The sequence below is a fragment of the Stegodyphus dumicola genome, chromosome 1, assembly GCF_044657685.1.
Source record: "Stegodyphus dumicola isolate Sdum_Otavi_A_Nest chromosome 1, ASM4465768v1".
Classification (NCBI taxonomy): domain Eukaryota; kingdom Metazoa; phylum Arthropoda; class Arachnida; order Araneae; family Eresidae; genus Stegodyphus; species Stegodyphus dumicola.
In genome coordinates this window covers 284,957,572-284,980,048 of record NC_140768.1, presented here as the reverse complement: position 1 = coordinate 284,980,048, position 22,477 = coordinate 284,957,572, and the positions used below count along the sequence as shown (strand labels likewise).

Genomic DNA, 22,477 nt, shown 5'->3' with positions numbered 1-22,477 from the left:
AAGATACATGAGTTATTCAGGCACAGCAAGCACAAAAAAAAGGGGGGGGAGTGCATATAAAGCAGTTGCAGTATTTATAAGCTTGGCTCCTTTGTTAGAATCCTAAACCAAAACTGGGCAAAAGTTTACAGCAATATAGATTACGTGATGCAGTACAGATGCTTTGAAGGGGGTTATATTTATGTTAAAATTAGGAATTAAAAGGTAATTTGCCAGTAAAGTTATAAATTTGTTACTAATTTTCCCATGCATGCACTTAACCTCTGTTCATGATTGTAATTAATTCTTGAAGGCTGCTCCTCATAAAAAATATTCATAAATTGGAACTATTTTCCCCAAAGAAATTACAGTGAAATGGATTAATTAAATCTTGGACCACAAGTGATTACTTAGTATCTTATCTTTTCTGCAAATTATAGTACCACATAACTCTCCTTGAGACTTACCGGACTTCTATTTCACTCAAAATTTGCCCAGTGTGATTTGTTATTGCCTACATTTTAAAATGTTTCTAAAATGAGACATAGTATTATGACTCTAAATGCTTATGCTGTAACTTGCTACTGCTTTAACAAAGTGATATAATCATACTTTGCTCTTATTTCATTTTGCATTTGTGGATCAAAGACTAGAGTCATCCTTCTTTTGTCCCTCTTTCTCTAATGACATTTCCTCCACAATCTTTAAGGTCTTTTAATAATGCCTCTATGTCTTCATTATTAATTTTTCCAAAAACACAATGTTATAGACTCAAAAAGTTCATATTGTCAAAGCCTGTGACATCTGTTCCTGCAACACAATTTGACCATAATTTTCTCCAGATCTAATTATGGTGAATCATTTGTTGCCAAGCTTAAGTTACAGAAGTTAATAATAGTTAAGCAACAGAAAATATTAAAATGATGTTTTCAGGGGTCTCTCAGCATTTATTCTGTGTGAGAGATTATCTCAAAAACACCTTTGAAAATCATTTGTTCGTTATATCATGTGTTCAAAATTTGAGTTTCCACTATACATTTAAATCTTTAGCAAATTTAAATATCAAATTACTAGGGCTATGAATCAAATTTGAAAGCTATATACAATTTGTTAAAAATTTCCTAATAAACAAATTATGTTATAGTAATCAAACTAACCTTTAATTAATTCCTTGAATATATATATATATATATAATCCACATAAAAATCATAAACTTGATTATAACTATTTTTACAAAAATCTTTTAATACTATATGGAATGTTTTCTCTTTCTCTATGTTTTACCAGAAAGCTTATAAGGTATTTTCTTCCTCCTTTCTGCATGCCTTTGTGATGTAACAGTAGCACACTCGGTGCATATTCGAGAGGTCCAAGTTCGAGTCTCAGCGAGGGCATTGCTAATTTTTTATGTCTGCTGCTTCAAAATAACCTAATGACTCTACAAGCTTTAACTACAGTGAAGAATATTACAATGTATTATCATTATTAAATATCACAGAAAATTATGCGATTGCTGCTAAAAATATAAAGATTACTCAGGTTATTTTAGAAGTTAGGGAATGATCACAAAGAAAAGGAAAACTTACTTTGTTTTCAAAAGGAATGACACAATCAGCAAAATTCATTAGTTGACTATTTGCTAATACTGTATTGTATGGAGATGTTACAACATCATCATGTATGGATGGGAAAACAGCAAAAACAAATCTAAATAATTAATGAAAATTATATGTTATTAAATAATTATGATGCATTTTCAAAATAAAAATAATTTCCAATCAATTTCAGTTTTGATTTTTAATACATTATTACATTTTAATATACATTTTATAATTTTTCAATGCTATTACAAAATTCTACAGTACTAATAGCTAATAAATGTTACCTAAATTTCTTAAAAAATTGTTTTCATGGAACATATATATATACATCAAGAAACACCAGTGACATTTCATATTTACTTGAAAGTAAGACCGCTTTATATTCTAGGATAAATCTTCATATAGGTGAATATTTATTTTGTCTTCTACAAATTTTGAAAAAAGGAATCTTAGCCTCCCTTTCATTTACAATTTCCTTGAAGTAAAAGCACTATTAGCTATGGCTCAAGAATGGTGATACATTCTTACTTATTTGTCTTCAGGGATGTCAATAACTAGTATAATAGATGCAGGCCTAAATTTAAACAGCTTAGCTAACTGTGAATATTATAATTAGCGTTAGTTATATAGGACATTATACAAACAACATTATGCAAATACAATTATTCCCTATGCAGTTTAACTAATATCTAAAAAGTGTAATTATTCTATATAACGTGATAATTAAATTCCATCCCTCATTTTGAAATTTTATTTGTCAAAATACCAGTTTATAAGATCCTACCAAAATTTAGAACCAAAAGATAGCAAAAAGAGGGTGTCTTATTTCTGGTAGATACAATTAGTGTGAAATGCTGCAAGTAAACATTTTTAACATAAACTCCCAAACCTTTTGCCAGAACTACTATGACAGATAAGCGTATCTGAAAACACTTTTCAGAACCATTACAAAGACTTGCACTACATTCTTGATCAAAATATATATATAGGGAATCTAATTTATCTCACTTTTCTGCGAAGAAGGAGCTAAATCAGAATATAGATGTTAATTACAGACTCATAAATTGAGGTATTTTGCTGGGTTTGATTATATTTGACAAAAACAAATCAATATGCAGCAGCACTGTCTTTAAACATTAACCAATCACTGTCACAGTATAATTTCGATATATTTTCAAATAACAGCAGAAATAGCATAGCTTACATAAAATGTCGTTAAATGTAGTACTACCAGGGATGAAAATAATCCTTATCATAAACCTCTCTAATTTATGTCATTTCAAATTAATTCATGCCATAGGCTTCTTACATAAAGTCAATGACACAAAGACTTGTGTAACGTTTCAACCTATTTATACTTTCACATTTCAAAGTTGAAACTTTTAACTGCCAATGAGAAAATGTAAACAAAAACTAAATCATTCGGAGCAGGGATTTCATCTTGGGCATGTCACATTCGCTCTCAGCTTCTCTTGCTAAAGTGTACTTATTGTGCAAAATTAGGTATGGCTGCATATATCAAGAATAAAAGAATGCTCAGCTGGCCTTGACTATTGCAACTATTTCTTTATGCAAAAACTTCTAAACCATTATACTGTTACGAAATGTCCAGACGTGGTGAGATGGCTTCCCTGCAAAGCAGGTTTAGGGTTGCCATAAAATGGTAAGGGAAGGCAGGGTTGCCACATTTGGTGAGAAATCATCTGTTTGGCGACAAAATTGGCAATATGCCATGGACGGATGGAGAACCTTCTGGAACGAATTCTAACCGGTTTAGCCCAGAATGTTCTCGAACACAAGCTGGAAGCTATCTAAACCCTGCTAGTCCGCAGTCAGTTAGTGTGAGCCTCGTAGAGAGGGCGAGTCAGAGTGCGAGATAGTTAGTACTGAGTTGGTGTCTCATCTAGCGAGTCAATCCCTGCGGAGTCAATCGAGTTGACAGCAAGTGCACTGAGTCTTGTAGTGTATCATGGTTAGTGCATCGTCGAAAGAGCGTGTTGAGCTCCGGGAACGACTGAAGAGTCGGAAGCTGTGCTCTGCGTGTCGTCAACTGCATCACGAGTTGTAGTGTGGAGAGTCTCGAAAGTACGTGGAGTTCCAAGAACGACCAAGCAGAATTGCGAGCTGTACTCTAGTGCTTTGCCATGAAGCTGTCTCCACCATGATAGCCTGATAACCTGGAGGCTGTGTCGCTGATGTGTCCGCGTGTCTATAGTAGTTCATCAATGACTCTAAAAACGTGTTTTGGAGCTGTCCTGACAATACTGGCCAATAAAGTGTGTTTCGATACTTCATAAAGTTTTGTCGTTATTCACTCCAAATCCACACGAACCCCTTACGAACGTAACAATATACCGTATTTGACGGCATGTAAGACACACTTTTTTTCCTAAATTTGGTCTCAAAAAAGTTACTTGCGTCTTCTACGTGAAGGACAAAGGTTAACTTTCAATACTGAATGCTATTTTTAGCTCGGATAAAGATCTAGACACACATAACTTTTTCTACATCTACATGTGTGTGGCCTTCTAAATAAGGATGCATCTTATATGCCAGTGCGTCTCATATGCCGTCAAATACGGTATATGTGTGTGTGTGTGTGTATGTGGGAGTGCATATAGATGGACTTGTCATTGATTTCCTTGGATTACTGGGATGCGTTGCAGAACAGAACCTGCAAGGATACCGAAATGTATCCTTGCAGAAAACTGCTGAGGAGAGACAGTAATGCTTATGGCAAGCATATGTTATAAATCATGAGCAGGTGGTTTAATTTCTGATTGAGCTGTAATTTAATAGAGTAAGTATTAAACTTCTGGTGAAAGCATCAGCATATGTAAAATTTTCATGCACATCATCCTTTGAAACAACCTTATTTGTATTCATTGTCTAAAATACATGTGTGTGTCTATAATCCTGGGCTAATTATTTTGTCAGCTAAGAAGACATCACAACAAATATGAGGCCTGGTCTGAATTAGGGTGCCAAAGATATAGAAATACACGAAGAAAATTAATTTTATGATTAGTAGTAGTTGATCATTTGTTAAATATGTTCGCAAAAACAACAAAAGATGATCTCTTAAAGTATGTGAGGAAACTGGCCTAAATGTGGCCTTCTAAATAAGGATGCATCTTATATGCCAGTGCGTCTCATATGCCGTCAAATACGGTATATGTGTGTTTTTAAAAGAAACAGTGACTTTGTTGTTAATTTAATCAAAACAAGGATAGAAGATTGATTAGAAAAATTAAAATTGGCTTAGCTACAAAAACAAAACTTGAAACAGAAAATGCTCAGAACCAACATGCTCAATCAACTTCAGAATATCAGAAAATGAGATCATACAGGGATTAATTTAGAATGATTAATAAAAAGTATTAAATCATTTAACTACGATACAGCAGCATATTTCTGTTCTAGCAAAACCAGAAGAGTTGAATTTGTTTTTTGTGTTAATTGAGAGAATATTTCAAAATAAGAATGTTCCAGATGAATTCAAAGCAGAAGTACTGATAAATACATTGGAGAAAAAGTTCAAAATATTTAGATAAAGTACAGGCTTTAATGTTAAAAAGAGTTTGAATCAACTCCATAGACTGCTTCAAGAGTTCTAAGAAAGCTCAGAGATCACAAGATGAGATTTTTGTTCAGTTTGCACCAAAGAGTTAAAGATCTCATTAAAAAAGCTAACTGTCTCTAATAAAATGTATGAAACATTATATTCTGAATCAGTCATATTGGAAATAAGCAGGATGAAAGCTGACTTGAACCATATAATTCAGGAATAGGATGTGATCTATATTCTTCTTCTTGAGGAAAATCTTTAACTGATGACAACAGTACATGGGTAGAAAACTCAAAAAACAAAAAGCATAGCTTCAGTAAGCACTGTGTTAAAAAAGAACAAACTAAGCCTAAAGAATCATTGCATAATTTTGCAAAGCAAAACAACCCAATTGAAAGAATTTGCTACATTTGTGGAGGGATAGACTGTTTATTTCATGTCACATGAAACTGTTCTAAAGGTTTTGAAAAGAATAAAATCCGTATGACAAACACAATGTAGTACCACGAATTAAAAATAAATCAGAAATTTGGCTAAGGGTGAATTTGATACAGTTGGTGATGGAAAAACAGTGAAATATTGAAAGGATTCAGGAAGCAAGTTAATTAACTGAGAAAATTTCTTTCCAAACAAACTTTCTTCAGGAATATTGCAAATCAGAAGTTGTTTCAACATGACCATACATGCAGAGTCAGCAATTTTTGTTTTTTTACTGAACATAGGTGAGAAGCAGGTTGACCTTGAAGGGGCAATATATTTGGATTTGATTGTGAAGGAATTACAATCTCTCAAAAATGTTTACAATCACTGAGAAGTAAATCTGTCAATGACATGTGCTGGTACCAAGCTCGTCTTCAGAAAAAGTTTTGAGCTTACTTTCCACTTTGAGAACTTTTTGTACTTTTATTTCAGTAAGTGAGGAGGATGGAGAGATAAATTCATCTCACATCACAAATACAGAATTGCACAACAGTATTCCTGTCTAACTAATGATTACAAGCCATAGAAAATGTCCCTAGTTCCCAGCTAAAAATACACATTATATTAACGGATTATATACCAGTAAGTCCACCATCTACAAGAATCAGTTTTATGGAACAGAATATTATTTATAAGCAAATTTTAAAAATGGTTAGGCAATAGTAAATACGCCTCTCCCATGATCCTCTCTCAGCATACAGTGAAAATGAAGTAAGAGAAACATAACAATGTGATGTCACAGCAGCCATATTAAGAGGACCATGAGCATTTGACAGATTAAGAGATGCATTCCTGAAACATATGAACAAGATTCTGATTTTTTTTCGAGACTTTCAAGCAACAGGAAGTCACTGCAAAGTTAAAGTAACAACAAATGGTGCTTGAAAATCCTTCCAGAATAATCTCTGACAGAGGTACCACTTTTACATCAAAAGAGTTTGAAACTTTTTGCACCAGAGAAGGAATAGAACACATAAAGATTACTACTGGAATACCTACAGGAAACAGACAAATCAAGAGGATTCTGATACCTATTTTAAATAAGCTGTCTCATGAAGATCTTATTGATGAGAAATGATTCATGTATATTGCAGATGCACAGAGAATAATAAACAGTACAACTACAAGAAGTATACGGGATTTGAATTACTTGGCGGTACAAAAATGGAGAATAAGAAAGAGTTAAGGATCAACAAAATATTAAACGAAGAGTATTTAAATCAGCTAATGCAAATGACGAATAATTTTTAATATTTTACATAGAATAATAATATAGAAATTTCATAGTTTAAAATGGATACAATGTAAAATTTGTAAAACTGATTTATTATATGTCATTATTTTAAAATTAACGCCTAGAATAAAAATTGTTATAATACCTTGGAATTTTCAGGAACTCGTCATGTAAATATTCTAAAACTGCGGTACCAAGTCCAGAACCTGTTCCTAAAGTGTAGAAGAATTAGAACAAAAAATTTGATACATGATAAAATATTTATATATATAAACAAGATATCTCTATAAAAAACCAACAGGTTATTTTGTAATATTCTTTCCCACCTGAGAAGAAATAACCATGCTTTAACCACTTTGTCATCCGTAATGCATCTAACACATTCAAGTGAAACTTCTGCAGGGCGGCCGTAATGTGCTTCAAGCGTTCTTTTACATTTTAAAACCTTTAAACGTTTAAAACGCTTTCTAAATGTTTACTTGTTTGAGTTTTTAATTTTGTTTGTTCTAATACCTCCTAGAGGGCAGTACTTATCAGGCATTCTATTTCTAATTGAATGTCCCCCCTGGGTTTTATGAATATTCGTGCCATTTTACATAAGATACAAGACAATGAGAGATCTTCAACGTCTACTCAGCAGAAAAAGAGAAAAAAATGAGGTTGTGAATTGGAAAGACAAGAAGGACATACGTTTGATGAGTACAGTCTATAATAACTCTATGATTGATGTTGAAACACGGAAAAGAACTGTAAAAAAATAATAATTGTAAAAGATTACAACAACAAAATGGGAGGAGTGGACTGCCTGGATCAGATGTTATCAAATTAATCCTGCTGTTAGAAATAAGCAGAGATATTATTACTTTTCCATTATGCTTTATTTTCTTATAATTTTACTTAATATTCATTTACGTTCATCCACTATGAAAGTTAGGTATGTACAGAGAAAACAACATTACACACTGCGAAAAACAAAGGGCCGCTGGGGAGAAATTTTCGCGGACAGGAGAGGACGGCAAAAGGGTTAATAAGAATAAAAAGTAGAATAGAGAGAGCAATTTAGTTAATACAAAACATAGCAAAAATAAGGAAAGTAATCTCCCACAACTTCTGTTCATTCATAGGATCAGTGCTGTATTATTTATCTACAGCAGGTCTTCCACTTGAGAACCCTGAAGAAACTGCAAGACATTAACAGTGGTGCCCTTGGTGAGACAGCTAATGGTATAACTAATTATTACTAATAACAATATAACTTATTCAAAAATAACAGTGACAAGGAAAGTTATTATAGACATACAAATGAAGATAAATCTAAATACAATGAAAATATTTTATTACTAATATAGTAATGTTATATGCAAATAAAATATAATGAAATAAGTAAAAAATTAATTTTGATTAACTTTTTTCACCACAGGAAAACTTGATAACTGTGCACAAAATACACTATTTACTAAATCTCACTTCTCCCCCATGCCATTTTCAATACATTAAATTTTGTATGATAAATCAGAAAAGTATGCATCATTTCTAAAACTTGAACAAAAATATGATGTGGCTCGATTAAAGTTCATTACTATTAGTGAAAATATTCTCTTCTTTTAAATATATACAGTACAAAGTCTTTAATCTGGACGTCCATAATTCGGAATGATCTATAATCCGGGCCTCAAAGCTACAAACTTTCTGCGCATGCGTAAACACATAACGCATTTACGCATGCACGTTTAATGTATAACGGACGGTATAAGCTACGCTAAAAATATCTATTTCAGTTAATGTTGCAGATTGCACTGTTCCTTAATCTTCTAAATGGATCCGGCTTATTATTTTTTGCAAACTGTTAGAGCAATTTTATAAAAAGTAAGCTTGAACTTTCGATTATGTCAAAAAGAGTTTCCGATTCTGGAGCTGCCAAAGGATCTACAAAGCGAAAGCATGTTTCAATGTCAATCAAACAAAAAGTGAAATTGCTGCAAAAAATGGATAAAGGCATGAAGAAAGTGTCAGAGAGGTTAGTGAAAACGAAAAACTTTTGATTGACAAGTTAGTCGGTATTCTAGGCACAGCAATTACAGGACTTGAACAGCGGAACTTTTCTTGTAACTGAACTAGAAATTATGTCTGTTTATAGAATTAAAGAGAAAGTAGTAGCACATAAAACAAAGCAACTTAAACAACTTACATTGAAAGAAATGTTTAATAAAGTAAACAAATAAATACAGTCAAAAGTCGCTAATTCGGACACCCATAATCCGGAATGATCTATAATCCGGACCTCAAAGCTAAAAACTTTCTGCACATGCGCCGCATTGGCACATGCGCACAGGCATTTTACGTGTGTGCGTAAGACCTTGACTACTGCGCATATGCGTGTGCGCAAGTGCAGAATATGTATAACGGACAGTGTAAGCTAAAATTATCTAATTATCTATTTCAGTTAATGTTAATATGATTGCGTTGTTCCTTAATCTTCGAATTGGATCCCGCTTATTATTTTTTGCAGACCGTAAGAGCAATTTTATAAAAGTAAACTTGAACTTTCGATTATGTCAAATAGAATTTCCGATGCTGGAACTTCCAAAGGATCTACAAAACGAAAGTATGTTTCGATGTCCAACAAACAAAAAGTGGAATTGCTGCAAAAAATGGATAAAGACATGAAGAATGTGACAGAGAGGTTAGTGAAAACGAAAAAATTTCGATTGACAAGTTAGTCGGTATTCTCGGCACAGCAATTAACGGGACTTGAACAGAGGAACTTTGTAACTGAACAAGAAATTATGTCTGTTTATAGAATTAAAGAGAAAGTATTATCACATAAAATGAAGCAACTTAAAAAACTTACATTGAAAGAAATGTTTAATAAAGTAAACAAATAAATATCAAGCTTTTTTTTTTTGTAAATTTTGATACCCTTTAGATCATAATTGTTCTTTATTTCATAAATTACGATTTCATATTTTTAATTTTATAATTTCTGCATGCCATCTTACGAGATTTAAACTGATGATCTATAATCCGGAATCGCCGAAGTCCCGATGAGTCCGGCTTAACGACTTTTGACTGTATTAAGCTTATTTTTTTGTAAATTTTGATACTCTTTAGATCATAATTGCTCTTTATTTCATAAATTAGGGTTTTATATTTTTAATTTTATAATTTCTGCAAGCCATCTTACCAGATTTAAATTGATGATCTATAATCCGGAAAAACCCCTAATCTGGAATCGCCGAAGTATCGACGAGTCTGGATTAAAGACTTTGTATTGTATATTTAAAATTACAAAACATATTAATGTATACAATAGCAAAAAATGTTTGCTTTTGTTACTCTTTTTACGATGATGCAGATTTAACTTTGGTGACACGGACATAGGTGATGATTACTCATAGCAAATTCTCCAGTTTGGTAATATTAATTGTTTTGAAAAATGAAGCAAGTTTAAATAGAGCAACTTTAGTGAGAAAAATTAATTCTTCAGTTTTAGTACAGTTTAGTTAATAAGTGTTTTAAACAGCATTAGCAAACAATCAATTAGTTACAAAAGAACTCATAACTTAGCGTTCAGAAGAAATATCTTTAAGATTTTTTTCATAGTGTAAATACTGGTGGAAATTAATGGGGAAAATTTAGAAACCAAATATTTGGCTAGAGGATATCATTCTATTTAAACTTCAAAAAATATACAGCAAAATGAAATTCCGATTATTTTCATTTTCAGAAAGTATAGAAATCTAACAACAAGTGGAATAAGTGACATTTTTTGAACTGAATTGGGAACAGATAAGACAACTTAATATTGATTTCAACTTTTAAGAGACCAGAAGCTGAAGGATCTTTAGAGATCAAGTATGAACCTCCACTTACTATCCATCAATATAAATGTTTTTGGCCATATCAATCATCTGGTCACTTTTATCATCTTTTGAATTAATGTTTGGATTATAAAGAATTTTACATAAGGCTTTTTATTCTTTTTAATTAAGATAAGAAATGATGGATTTGCTATTATTAAAGCTAACACAGTATGAATAATTAAATGGCAGACTGTATCTTTCTGTGTTCCCAAAATTTTGCTGACTTTAAAAAAAAATATTTCAATAGCAGCAATAATTTGAAGAGCTGAAGATTGACAAATCTGTAAAAATTAGAAATTATACAGTCAAAAGTCGTTAATTTGGACTCTTCGAGACTTCGGCGATTCCGGATTATAGATCATCAGTTTAAATCTGGTAAGATGGCATGCAGAAATTACAAAATTAAAAATATGAAACCGTAATTTATGAAACAAAGAACAATTATGATTTAAAGGGTATCAAAATTTACAAAAAGAAAAAGCTTAATATTTATTTGTTTACTTTATTAAACATTTCTTTCAATGTAAGTTGTTTAAGTTGCTTCGTTTCATGTGATAATACTTTCTCTTTAATTCTATTAAACAGACATAATTTCTTGTTCAGTTACAAAGTTTCGCTGTTCAAGTCCTATAATTGCTGTGTCGACAATACCGACTAATTCGTCAATCGAAATTTTTTCGTTTTCAATAACCTCTGTGTCACTTTCTTCACTATCGGAAGTGAATTATAATGACGAGGAATTTGATTTAAATCATATCAAAGACGGAGTACATCGAGATGAAATACTACATTTAGTAAGGAATTATAAACCAAATAAAATAAAAACATCTGCCCTGAAGATAAGGATAGTGCTGACAGATCAACTTCCAATTCATTGCACGCCGCAGCGTTAAAGATAAACAAAGTTTAGATAAACAAAGGATATGCCTTTATCCATTTTTTGCAGCAATTCCACTTTTTGTTTAATAGACTTCGAAACATACTTTCGCTTTCTAGATCCTTTACATATTAGTAAAATATATATCAGAAATTCTATTTGACATAATCGAAAGTTCAAGCTTACTTTTATAAAATTGCTGTAACAGTCTGCAAATTCGAATCCAATTCAAAGATTAAGGAATAACGCAAGCATCAACATTAACTGAAATAGATAATTGTATAATTTTAGCTTATACCGTCCGTTATACGTTAAACGCGCACGCGAAAACGTATTCTGCACTTGCACACACGCATATGCGCGTAAAGGTCTTACACGCATGTGTCAATGCGACGCATGCGCAGAAAGTTTGCAGCTTTGAGGTCCGGATTATGGGTGTCCGAATTAACGACTTTTGACTGTATTTTAGTACATTTACTGATCCCCCAAAACTAACTAAGAGATACTAACTATGGGATTAGTATTAACTGTTGAGAGATCCCTGATTGGGTGGGATTAAATGTTTGGGGTATAAGGTTTTGAATTTAGAAGCAAGAACTTTTTTATAGCATTTGCAAGCAGTTTCAGTTCTAAACCTTTATGATCAACAGTTGAAAAATTAGAAATCAGATAAGGAATTATTAGACGAAGACATTACAATTCATATTTAGTTTTAAATAACTTTTACATATTTCTTATCAGGCAATGAATACATAACAATTTGAATATACAGATAATTTTGAAAACACGAATGGAAGATTTAAGGTTACGTTTTGTTGTTTGCAGTTCAACAAAAGAAGAAAATGGTTAAAAAACTTCATATGCTTCAGTTTTAACTGATGGGAATGGTTATTTTCTGATGGCAGCTTAAATTAAAGGAAAAGAAAAATCACACAATGGCAGTTTCACGACAGTAAAATGGTGAAAATATCAAGAGTTTAAAATGAAAGAAAAAGTTTAAATTGTCAAGAGAGAAAAAGTTTAAAATGTCTGGAACTGACAAATCCGTAATGGCAGAACCATGCTTCTGATGTAACTAAATAATACAACATCAACTAAGTATTTCAAAATAATAAACTATAAAACAGGGACTGGAAAAAAAAAAAAAAAAAAAAAAAATGAAATGAGAATCACACCAATTTCCAAGAACAAAAGAATCTGCAATCCAAATAGCAAAATGGTGCAAGCAAAGATACAAATTATGATATAGATATATTAAACTGATATTTTGTATGATTTACACTTAATGAAATTTTTAGATAAAAGTTACTATTTTATTTAAGGTACAACTCTGTCCCCCCCTTTTTAAGTGCTTTGCAGCATGACTAATTAAAAAAAAAGTGAAATATATATATTTACATATACATAAACTGTATTTAAATAACTGGTGACTGAGAAAATTCATTCTATAATTGTTTGATATCACGTATGAATTTAAAAGCAATTTAAAATAAATGAAAGATAATAAGAAATTTAAGGTTTGACAATGCAAGCAAATCACCCTTCACAAAAAATATTTCATCTGCACAATGTATACAAAAAGTAAAGCTAAATGATTAAAAGAAAGAGTTTAGTTAAAAGGAAAATAAATAATTATTACAAATTTTAAAGTGAGGGTTTTTTTTTAAATGGACATCTCTAATTTCAAAGGTCAGCAGTCAGTTTTTCCCATTTTTAATCTTTGGTGTCCAAACATATGTTTGGTAATATTGTATTGACTAAGAAATTATGTTTGCTAAAATTTCTATGTATTGATTTTTGTTATTTGTTTTCTGTAACACTCTTGGCGAGACAAAATGGTATTAGTGCAATTTGGGCTTACGAAAGTGTGATCTGTTGTCAAATTTTATAAACATCCATGAAAATTAAATTGACAACAGTAAACAATAAACTAGCAATTCATTCTCAATATTTATACAGGGTGCAGCAGGGAAAATACCTTATTTTAAAAATGAATTACACAAATAGTATAAGCAATATCAGTTTAATTTTTTTCAAGTTATAGAGAGACACTTAAATTTTTTTTTATTACGGTTTAAAAATAATATCATTAAGGTGGCCTCCGTTCTGGTCAATGCATTGAGATAGTCGATTTTTGAAGTTTCTTTCGACTTTTACCAGCATATCAACAAGTATGTTGTCAATAGCAGCTTGAATATTGTTCTTCAGTTGAGTCAGGGTCTTTGGACGTTAGAGATTTCAGATAGCTCCACAGAAAGAAATCACATGGAGCTAAATCAGGCGAATGCACTGGCCACTGGTAATCGCCTTGTAAGGAGATAAGGCATCCAGAGAAATGATCTCCAAAAAATCATGCTCCAATGATGCCTACTCTGGACAATGCACAACATGCAGTCACACATTCTGAAAACACGAATGGAAGATTTAAGGTTACGTTTTGTTGTTTGCAGTTCAACAAAAGAAGAAAATGGTTAAAAAACTTCATATGCTTCAGTTTTAACTGATGGGAATGGTTATTTTCTGACGGCAGCTTAAATTAAAGGAAAAGAAAAATCACACAATGGCAGTTTCACGACAGTAAAATGGTGAAAATATCAAGAGTTTAAAATGAAAGAAAAAGTTTAAATTGTCAAGAGAGAAAAAGTTTAAAATGTCTGGAACTGACAAATCCGTAATGGCAGAACCATGCTTCTGATGTAACTAAATAATACAACATCAACTAAGTATTTCAAAATAATAAACTATAAAACAGGGACTGAAAAAAAAAAAAAAAAAAAAAAAAAAAAAAAAAAAAAATGCTCATGGGCTGCTTATGAAATTCTCGAGAATTCGTGCCACTCCATTATCGCATGTTTTGCTTAATGCATGCTGCAACCGGAAAGACGAAAATGAAAAATTCATCACCACTCCTGACATCGCTAAAGAACACAAGGGCATTATGAGGCGTATTGTCAAGAACGGCTTTGCATGCATTTCTTCATGAAAGAAAACTGTGTGGATTAAGTTTTTGTACCACTGCCAATTTATATGGATGAAAATGCAGTACATTAAAAAGTACGACTTCACGAACAACGCACGCTCCTCTCTCGTTCATGGCATGATCGGTACTAAACCTACATCACATAAAACTTTAGATACCACTCTTTTCAATGAGTGCTACCCCACCCTTCTTGGAATAAATGTCGCTAGAAAAATCGTTTCAAATAAGTTTCCCTGCCGCACCCTGTACAACACAAGTTATTTAGCATGTACATCTAGAAGGAATTTAATATAAATTTGTACTTATTGTAGTATTTAACACAATTTTGTCAGCAGTTTATTTAAAATAACAACTTAATTCAACAGAACTTATTTAATATATACGCAAACTATCATATTTAATACAGTTAGTATGTAACCAATTTATTTAAATTAACAACATATATAAATATGCTGAAAAATCCTATTTTACAATGAAAAATTGATATATTCACACAATGCTATTATGTAAAACCATTAATTTCTTGCACATGCGTAGATTGGTAACCATTTATTTCTCGTCAGTGCAGACATACGCCAAATCCATTTTCCTACCAAGGCTGCTACAAAAAGCAGTTTTCAATGGGTAGAATATTAATTTGAAAAATAATTGTCAATGAACTATTAATTTGAAAATGAACATTTTCGTTTAATATGAGCTCTGACAACCAGATTGAACTTTGAATTGTGTATTTAGTACTTGCATTAAGTACTAAATACATTCCCCATTGACCACTGGTGGAAATGACAGTAATGGTCGCCAATCGTTACTGCGGAATTCTAAAGGAAGCGAGTCCTTTCCCCCCCAATAAACAATCATTCTTTATTAGCCCAAAGGGCTATTATTTTAAAAATGGCATTTTGTACCATTTCACTTTACTTTGAGCCGCCTTTACTATCCATAGCTGTTACTCATTTAGCATCACCCAGGAGGCATGTGTGAATTAAGGATATCACGGACGCGAGTAGCATTGCCTCCAGTTCTTCTGAGACATGTGAATACAGACTTTGAATTAAAAGTAGACAATACTACTCTTCGAAAAGCACTAGTACCACATATCTAGGTGTAGTGCCGGACAACAAATTAAACTAATCACGTGAATGTTACAGAAAAATTAGAGAAAAGATCCTCAGTTTTGAAAAGACTAGCTGGTACAAAATAAGGCAGCCCAAAGACTACCCTAAATAAAACTTTCAACACTTATAGTAAACCTATTTTCAAATATGGAAGTGAGGTGTTCATCTCTACCACACAAAAAAAGACTGACTTTTTGGAAAGAGCACAAAGCAAAGCTTTTCAGATTATCACATAAGCGGTAAAAACTACCTCAATTACAGCCATGTAAAGCTATACTTCCAACCCATCAACTGCTACTGAAATCAAGAAACAAGCAGTTGGTACATTCATTAAAATGAAAGCATCCCATAGATCACAATGGATGAACAAATGCAAACCAAGTACTATGAAGACCGAAATGTCTTTCCTAGAGGTTCGTGAGAAATTATTACAAGAAATAGATGAAAACAAACCAATGAATTGTAACAAGGCCATGGTTAATCCCCTTGAATATATTGATATCAAATATCAACTACATATTAATGACTTAGAAAGGGAAAAAAATTCCTGATGCAATATTAAAATCAAACACATTATGTATGTTATATGAACAATAACCTGAACCTGAATAGACTAGAGTGTACACTGATGGCTCTAAAATACAAGATAACATTGGGCTGGTGTATACAGTAAACTTTTTCCCAATGTACTCCTGCTGGACATTTCATGTCGAATTTTGATGCAGAGATCCTTGGAATTTCCTTGGCTCTGAAAAACCTCCAGATAAAGATCGATTGTTTCTCTAAAGGAGTTATTCTAGTCAATTCCAAAGCAGCCATTCAGGCTGTAGTAATAAATCATACCAGAGATACCCAGATTATCTCACAAATAAGACAAACCTCTAACAAACTTTATAAACACAACAAAACAATCATTTTTCAATGGATCCCTTCATGTGTAGGTATCGATGGTAATGAAAACGCTGACTCACTAGCCAAGAGTGGAAAACTAGAATCACAAGGCAGCAAACCACTTCACAGTCCATCTCTTTTTAAAAAGCATACTTTTGAGAAATTAATGGATACTCTTAAATTTGACCAGGTAGCAAAATCAACAACAAATCCTGGGCTAACATTCAAGACACATGGAAAACGTTTTGTCAAAAAACCCGTAAAGAGGCTGTGGCAAACTTCAGACTGCAAACAGGCCAAAATTGCATGGCACATCATCATCTTAATAAAATTGGCATCATTCCATCTAATATATGCCAAATTTGCAATTCAGGCATCATGAATGTAGAGCATCTTCTTATATGCCTAAAACTAGATAAAGAGTCTCAGAAACGTGGTGAGATACAGTGGATGGACAAAAATATGTAAACACCTTGTGAAATGCATGTTTGAAAAGAAAGATTGATTTTAATGAAATATGTAGGTGGCGCTGGCGTTTTTGACTACTGACGCCACCTATACAACTTCGTAAATGTGCTAAACAGTTCAGTTGTTATTCAGAGTTGTTGTTCGGAGTACTGTTATGTGAGGTTGTCATTGCATTATGTCAGAGTTAACAGACTTTGAACACGGGCAAATTGTTGGAGCACGTATGGTAGGTGCTTCCGTAAGCAAGGTAGCCGAGGTGTTTAGTGTTTCAAGAGGTACCATATCGAAGATTTATTCCGCATATTTGAAAAGCAGAAAAACATCATCTGCTAAATCACAGCGTGGACGAAAGTGTGTCCTGAGTGATCGTGACAGACGGTCATTAAGGGCAATTGTGAAGAAAAATAAGAAGACCACAGCTGCAAAAGTTACTGCTGAAAAGAATGTTGTGCTACCGAACCCTGTGAGTACCAAAACAATTAGAAGGGAGCTTCATAAACAGGGAATTGCTGGCCGTGCTGCAATTGAGAAGCCACTCATCAGTGATGCTAATGCCCGTAACAGGAAAAGGTTGTGTTTAAGTCATAAAGCCTGGACTATAGAGCAGTGGAAGCGAGTAATATGGTCTGACAAGTCTTTTCCCACTTCTAGACGAGTTTACATCTGGAGAACGCCACCTCAAGCCTATAATACAGACTGCTTGTTGCCAAGAGTGAAACATGGCGGGGGTTCTGTTATGGTTTGGGCAGCCACATCGTGGTTCTCTGCTAGCCCCATGATAACTGTGTCAGGGCACATAACTGCCAAGACTTATGTGAACATTTTGGCCAATCAAGTTCATCCCATGGTACAAACTTTGTTCCCCGATGGTGATGGTGTCTTCCAAGACGACAAAGCCCCTGTTCGCACAGCTCGCATTGTCCAGGACTGGTTTTCTGAGCATGAGGATGAGTTGTCCCATCTCCCCTGGCCACCACAGTCACCAGACCTGAATATTATCGAACCTTTGTGGTCTACATTGGAACGGAAAGTGCGTTCTCGTTATATACCGCCAACATCGTTATCTGAACTTGCCACCGTTTTGCAGGAAGAATGGTATAATATTCCCTTGGCAAACATACAGGAACTGTATTTATCCATTCCGAGAAGACTGCAAGCTGTTTTGGATGCCAACGGTTTTCTTACACCATATTAAGCAAAGAAACATGTTTTTTTAAAGGTGTTTCCATATTTTTGTCCAACCCCTGTATGTAAACTATACTGGAATGATTTCCTTGTAAAGACTACATCTCTATGTTCCCGTGATACTTGAGTTGTTTTATATGTTTGGATTGAGCTTCCCAATAAAGCCATATAACAACTTTCTGCATTCATTCCCCTTTCAAATTGTTGTCACCAAATGTTATCACCATATATTATATTTAAAAAACTAAATAATGAAAATTCTGCATGAATGTTAATGAATAAAAAAAATAACGGTACCTACAGCATCAAATTTTGAATAACATAGTCCTCCAACCAAATATGGGCACTTGGAAGCCCGAATTTTGAATTTGTTTTATTATCTACTTTAAATTTCGTAAAACTTTAACAAATTTTTTTATTAATAAACACAACGCTTTCAAAGTGAGCAATGGCAACAATGTACGGAAAAAAATATTTTTATCTTCTGCGTGCAAGACTGTGTATCAGAAATTTTAGAGATATGCTGTTTTTAAATATTTTGTGATATTGCTGTTGAATTGAATTTTATGTGGTTTAAGTGCAAAGAATATCATGTTCTTTGCACATATTAATAATGACAAGGTAATACACAAAATGTTTAAAAAAATGGCCTTTGGGGCGTAATATAAAATCTGAAAGCCTTCAGATCTTCATTTTTTTTTTTTTTTGCTTGTATTGTCAAAAGATACAAATTATAAATTCAGTATAAAAATGTATATAAATATTCATTCAAGATTTAAAATAATAAATCAATTTATGAAAACTTATGTTAGCTATTCCGGTGGTTAAAAATCCCTAATGGCATTTAAAATATGAAATATATATTCTTTATGAACTCAGCACTACATACATGCATTCAAATAGGAATCTAAGTGCTGATGCACGGTACTGCAGTGTTTCTTATTGTGTCATTTTTGCTGAACCCCAGAGTCTTTCAATGTTTTGGATATGTGCACCACTTTTCAGGATCTACAAAATTATACCAAAGATTCACTTTCACATGAGAAAATCTTGCAACTTCTAATTATCTATTTTTATAATCTATCCAACAATCGAAAATAATTGCAGATTTATCACCGATGTTTTCTCTTATTGCTTTTATCAAAGTAGCTGCATTATTATCTGCAACTCTTACAATGAAATATTCATCAGTCTGTGCCCGATCCACTAAATTATAGCCACTGCTGTGGAAATATTCGAGCCATTTCATTTTTAAAGGCTTTTGTCTATTTCTACTATTTCGTCAGGCCCTCTGGTTTTACAAGAAGCTCTGTTCAAAACATTATGAGCACAAGCTTTCTGCAGATAATTATTCCAATCTATTACTGCTTCAGGATTCATACTATGTTTTCCCTCACTCAAGAGATGTTAATTCTCTTGACCAGGTGCAGTTAAAAATGTGATTGTAGAGTTCTCAAACCATGTTTCTTTTGGAGCTACAATGCCACTGTTTATCTATTTTTAAGTAAAACATCATAGCTTGTCCATTAACATACTCTATTTTTGATGGTAAGATTTCATAAATTTGAAAATAGTTCCCTGTTTGCTCTTCTCTAGAAGGCAGGCCCCAAACTTTTATTTATTTATTTATTTATTTTTTCAAACTGTAAGAAAAAGCAATAACACTTAAATTCTATCCTTGTGACAAAAACAAAAAATGGCTTTTAAGTTACATGAAACAGAAGCACAGATGTTACGGGTATGCTGTGAAGTCACACTCATCCATTAATTGGTGCTAAATTGTACCGCTTGGCTGGTCAATAGGATAATACACAAGTACAATTTTTTTATATCTTAAATTTAGTAATTTTATTACATAATTCATAAACATGATAGCAAAGTTGTGTATTGAATGATGTGATGTTTTATTTATAAAGAATCTGTTACAAAGTAAATGAATAGGTATTCTAAACTCTGCAAAATGATAATTCATCAGCTTTTAAAAGAAAATAAATGATCTCTAAATTTTATCTAATTAAGAAAAGTTGTGGATATATATTCTAATATGAAACAAAGTAATTATTTAAATTACAATATTTTAATACTCTTTTTTAGATATGTTTTACCTACGAAGAAGTTATTTGAATTCTTTAGTTCAAAAAATTGAGCATGGCCTCAACTGTCATTAAGAAAAAGAGAAAACACTATAACTAATATAGGATACTTACCACCACCCATGGAATGCAGCAAGAAGAAACATTGAAGGCTATCACATTCTTCTGCTTCTTTCCTGAATAGTTCAGTTAACTGATCATGGTATTTTGAACCATAAAATTTATTCCCCATAGCCCTAATTGATAAAGAATACATATAAATCATAACTGAGTTAAAATAAAGGAAAATGACCTGTATAAAAATGGCAACCAAAAAAAAAAAAAAAAAAAAAAAAAAAACATTTAAAACAGTGTATTCAAATAACAAAATTTAGAAAAGTAGAAATGGAAAAGATAAATGGTGGGGCACTGAAAATTAAAATCAAGTAAAGCATTGCTTTCTATAAAAATTTTTTGAAGACTTCTGAAATTATATCATAATTTTCCTATGTTAAATGAAAGCTTGTGTGTTTTAATCCTTTCACTATAATAAAAATAACTACGGAACATATAACATATTCTCCCTGACCACTTAACTTTAAGAAAAGATTTCCTCATACAACTTACTTATATGAATCCTAAGTTTACAAGAAAAACTGCTGGCATACAAAAATGAGCTCACCAGTTGTTTCCAGATCCTGAAACATCAGTAACTAGCTGCTTTCTATCAAAAAGTTTTTTAAGAGGTCCACGTAATATATCTGAGATTACCCCTTCTTCCATATCAATCATGACTGCCTAGTTTAGAATAATATTTATATTTAATTAACATAAGAAATAAGTGAATAAAGAGAAAAACAACATTAATTTACATAAGTAAAAATATATATTTTAAAGAGTTACAGAACACTAATTTTAAGGAAGAAAAAATAAACAGAAAAAAGAGATAAAACAACTTTATAATAATTAAATAAAATTGTATCTAATTATAAATTTACATTGGTATAGAAAAACAGTAAAATAAATATATTATTTAGTGGTGTATCTTAATATAAATTAATTAAAAAATAATATTTATATCAGCCAAGAAGATTATCATTTATGATTATGACAGTTTAATAAAAATCTATGACATACCCTTGCTTTCACAGAATCTAAAATGTTGACATTGGATTTATTTTTGACATCAACAGGCTTGAAAAAATTACTAATATCTTCTAACTGTAAGAAATATTTAATTAAAATCAGATGAAAAAAAAATTCTTACAAATTACGAAACAATTCTTTATTGCTTTCAAATATTTTCTCCTGATCTTTCGCAGTAAAGCACTGAATCACTTTTGTTTGAAATGTACTAGAACTTTAAAATAAATATCATAAGATTCAAGCAAACACATCCTGAAAATTTAGATATCAGTATTTATGAAGCAGCTAGACAAATGAATCCATATCTCATACTTTTAGTTTAAAATGTTTGCACTAAGACATATAAATGTCTGCAAGTCATATGCAGTAAAATCTGCAATCATAAATAATTTTTTCGTTCTGGGTACTATTCTGTTTTGAGGACCGTAAAAAGTCGCCAAACTAGTGTTGATGCCAGTGCTGCCAAAAATAATTGCGGCAACCCTAACTCAAGAAAGGAAGTATAATAGTAAATAACTATCTACGATTATTGTTTTAATTTAGATGAAAGGTTAATCTCATGTAATACTTTTTTATTATTATAATTTATATATAAAAAGGCTAAACATAACTGAATGGAAGCATAAACAACTATTTCAAATCATTATTATAATTTAGATAAAAAAAAGGCTAAACATAACTGGATGGATTCCTGCATCACTACTTCACTACCGAGTTATCGCTAAAGCATAATTTCACCCCCCTGGTAGTTCAAACATAGTTTTCTATAATGAATGATGCCTATTCTTTGAAAAATTCCAGTGCAGACTTTTCATCACTGGGCAATTCCCAAATTGTTAAATCCATAGCGTTATGAGAAAAGGATTCAAAAATTAAACTGGTATTTCAATGGCATCTTAAAAAATATAGAGCTGTCTAAACTTAACGTAATTTCAATTCAGCGTGTACGCTAGATTTAGTATGCTGTGAAATGGGCACATTTGCTAGATTTGGCGCTTTTGCAAATACATTTTCGCT

General features: G+C 32.1%; 1 protein-coding gene across 5 annotated transcripts in view; it reads right to left on the bottom strand.

The window, feature by feature from the left end:
• Nucleotides 1-22,477, bottom strand: part of LOC118183363 (tubulin epsilon chain-like) — a 47,183-nt gene that overhangs the window by 18,595 nt on the left and 6,111 nt on the right. For all 5 annotated transcript variants that reach the window (XM_035352875.2, XM_035352872.2, XM_035352871.2 and 2 more), the window contains exons 4-8: nt 21,452-21,535; nt 20,997-21,112; nt 20,450-20,571; nt 7,009-7,075; nt 1,567-1,687 (exon numbers count right to left, since the gene is read on the bottom strand). In XM_035352875.2, coding sequence (XP_035208766.1) covers nt 1,567-1,687; nt 7,009-7,075; nt 20,450-20,571; nt 20,997-21,112; nt 21,452-21,535 — 510 coding nt within the window. The remainder of the gene's footprint in view (nt 1-1,566; nt 1,688-7,008; nt 7,076-20,449; nt 20,572-20,996; nt 21,113-21,451; nt 21,536-22,477) is intronic.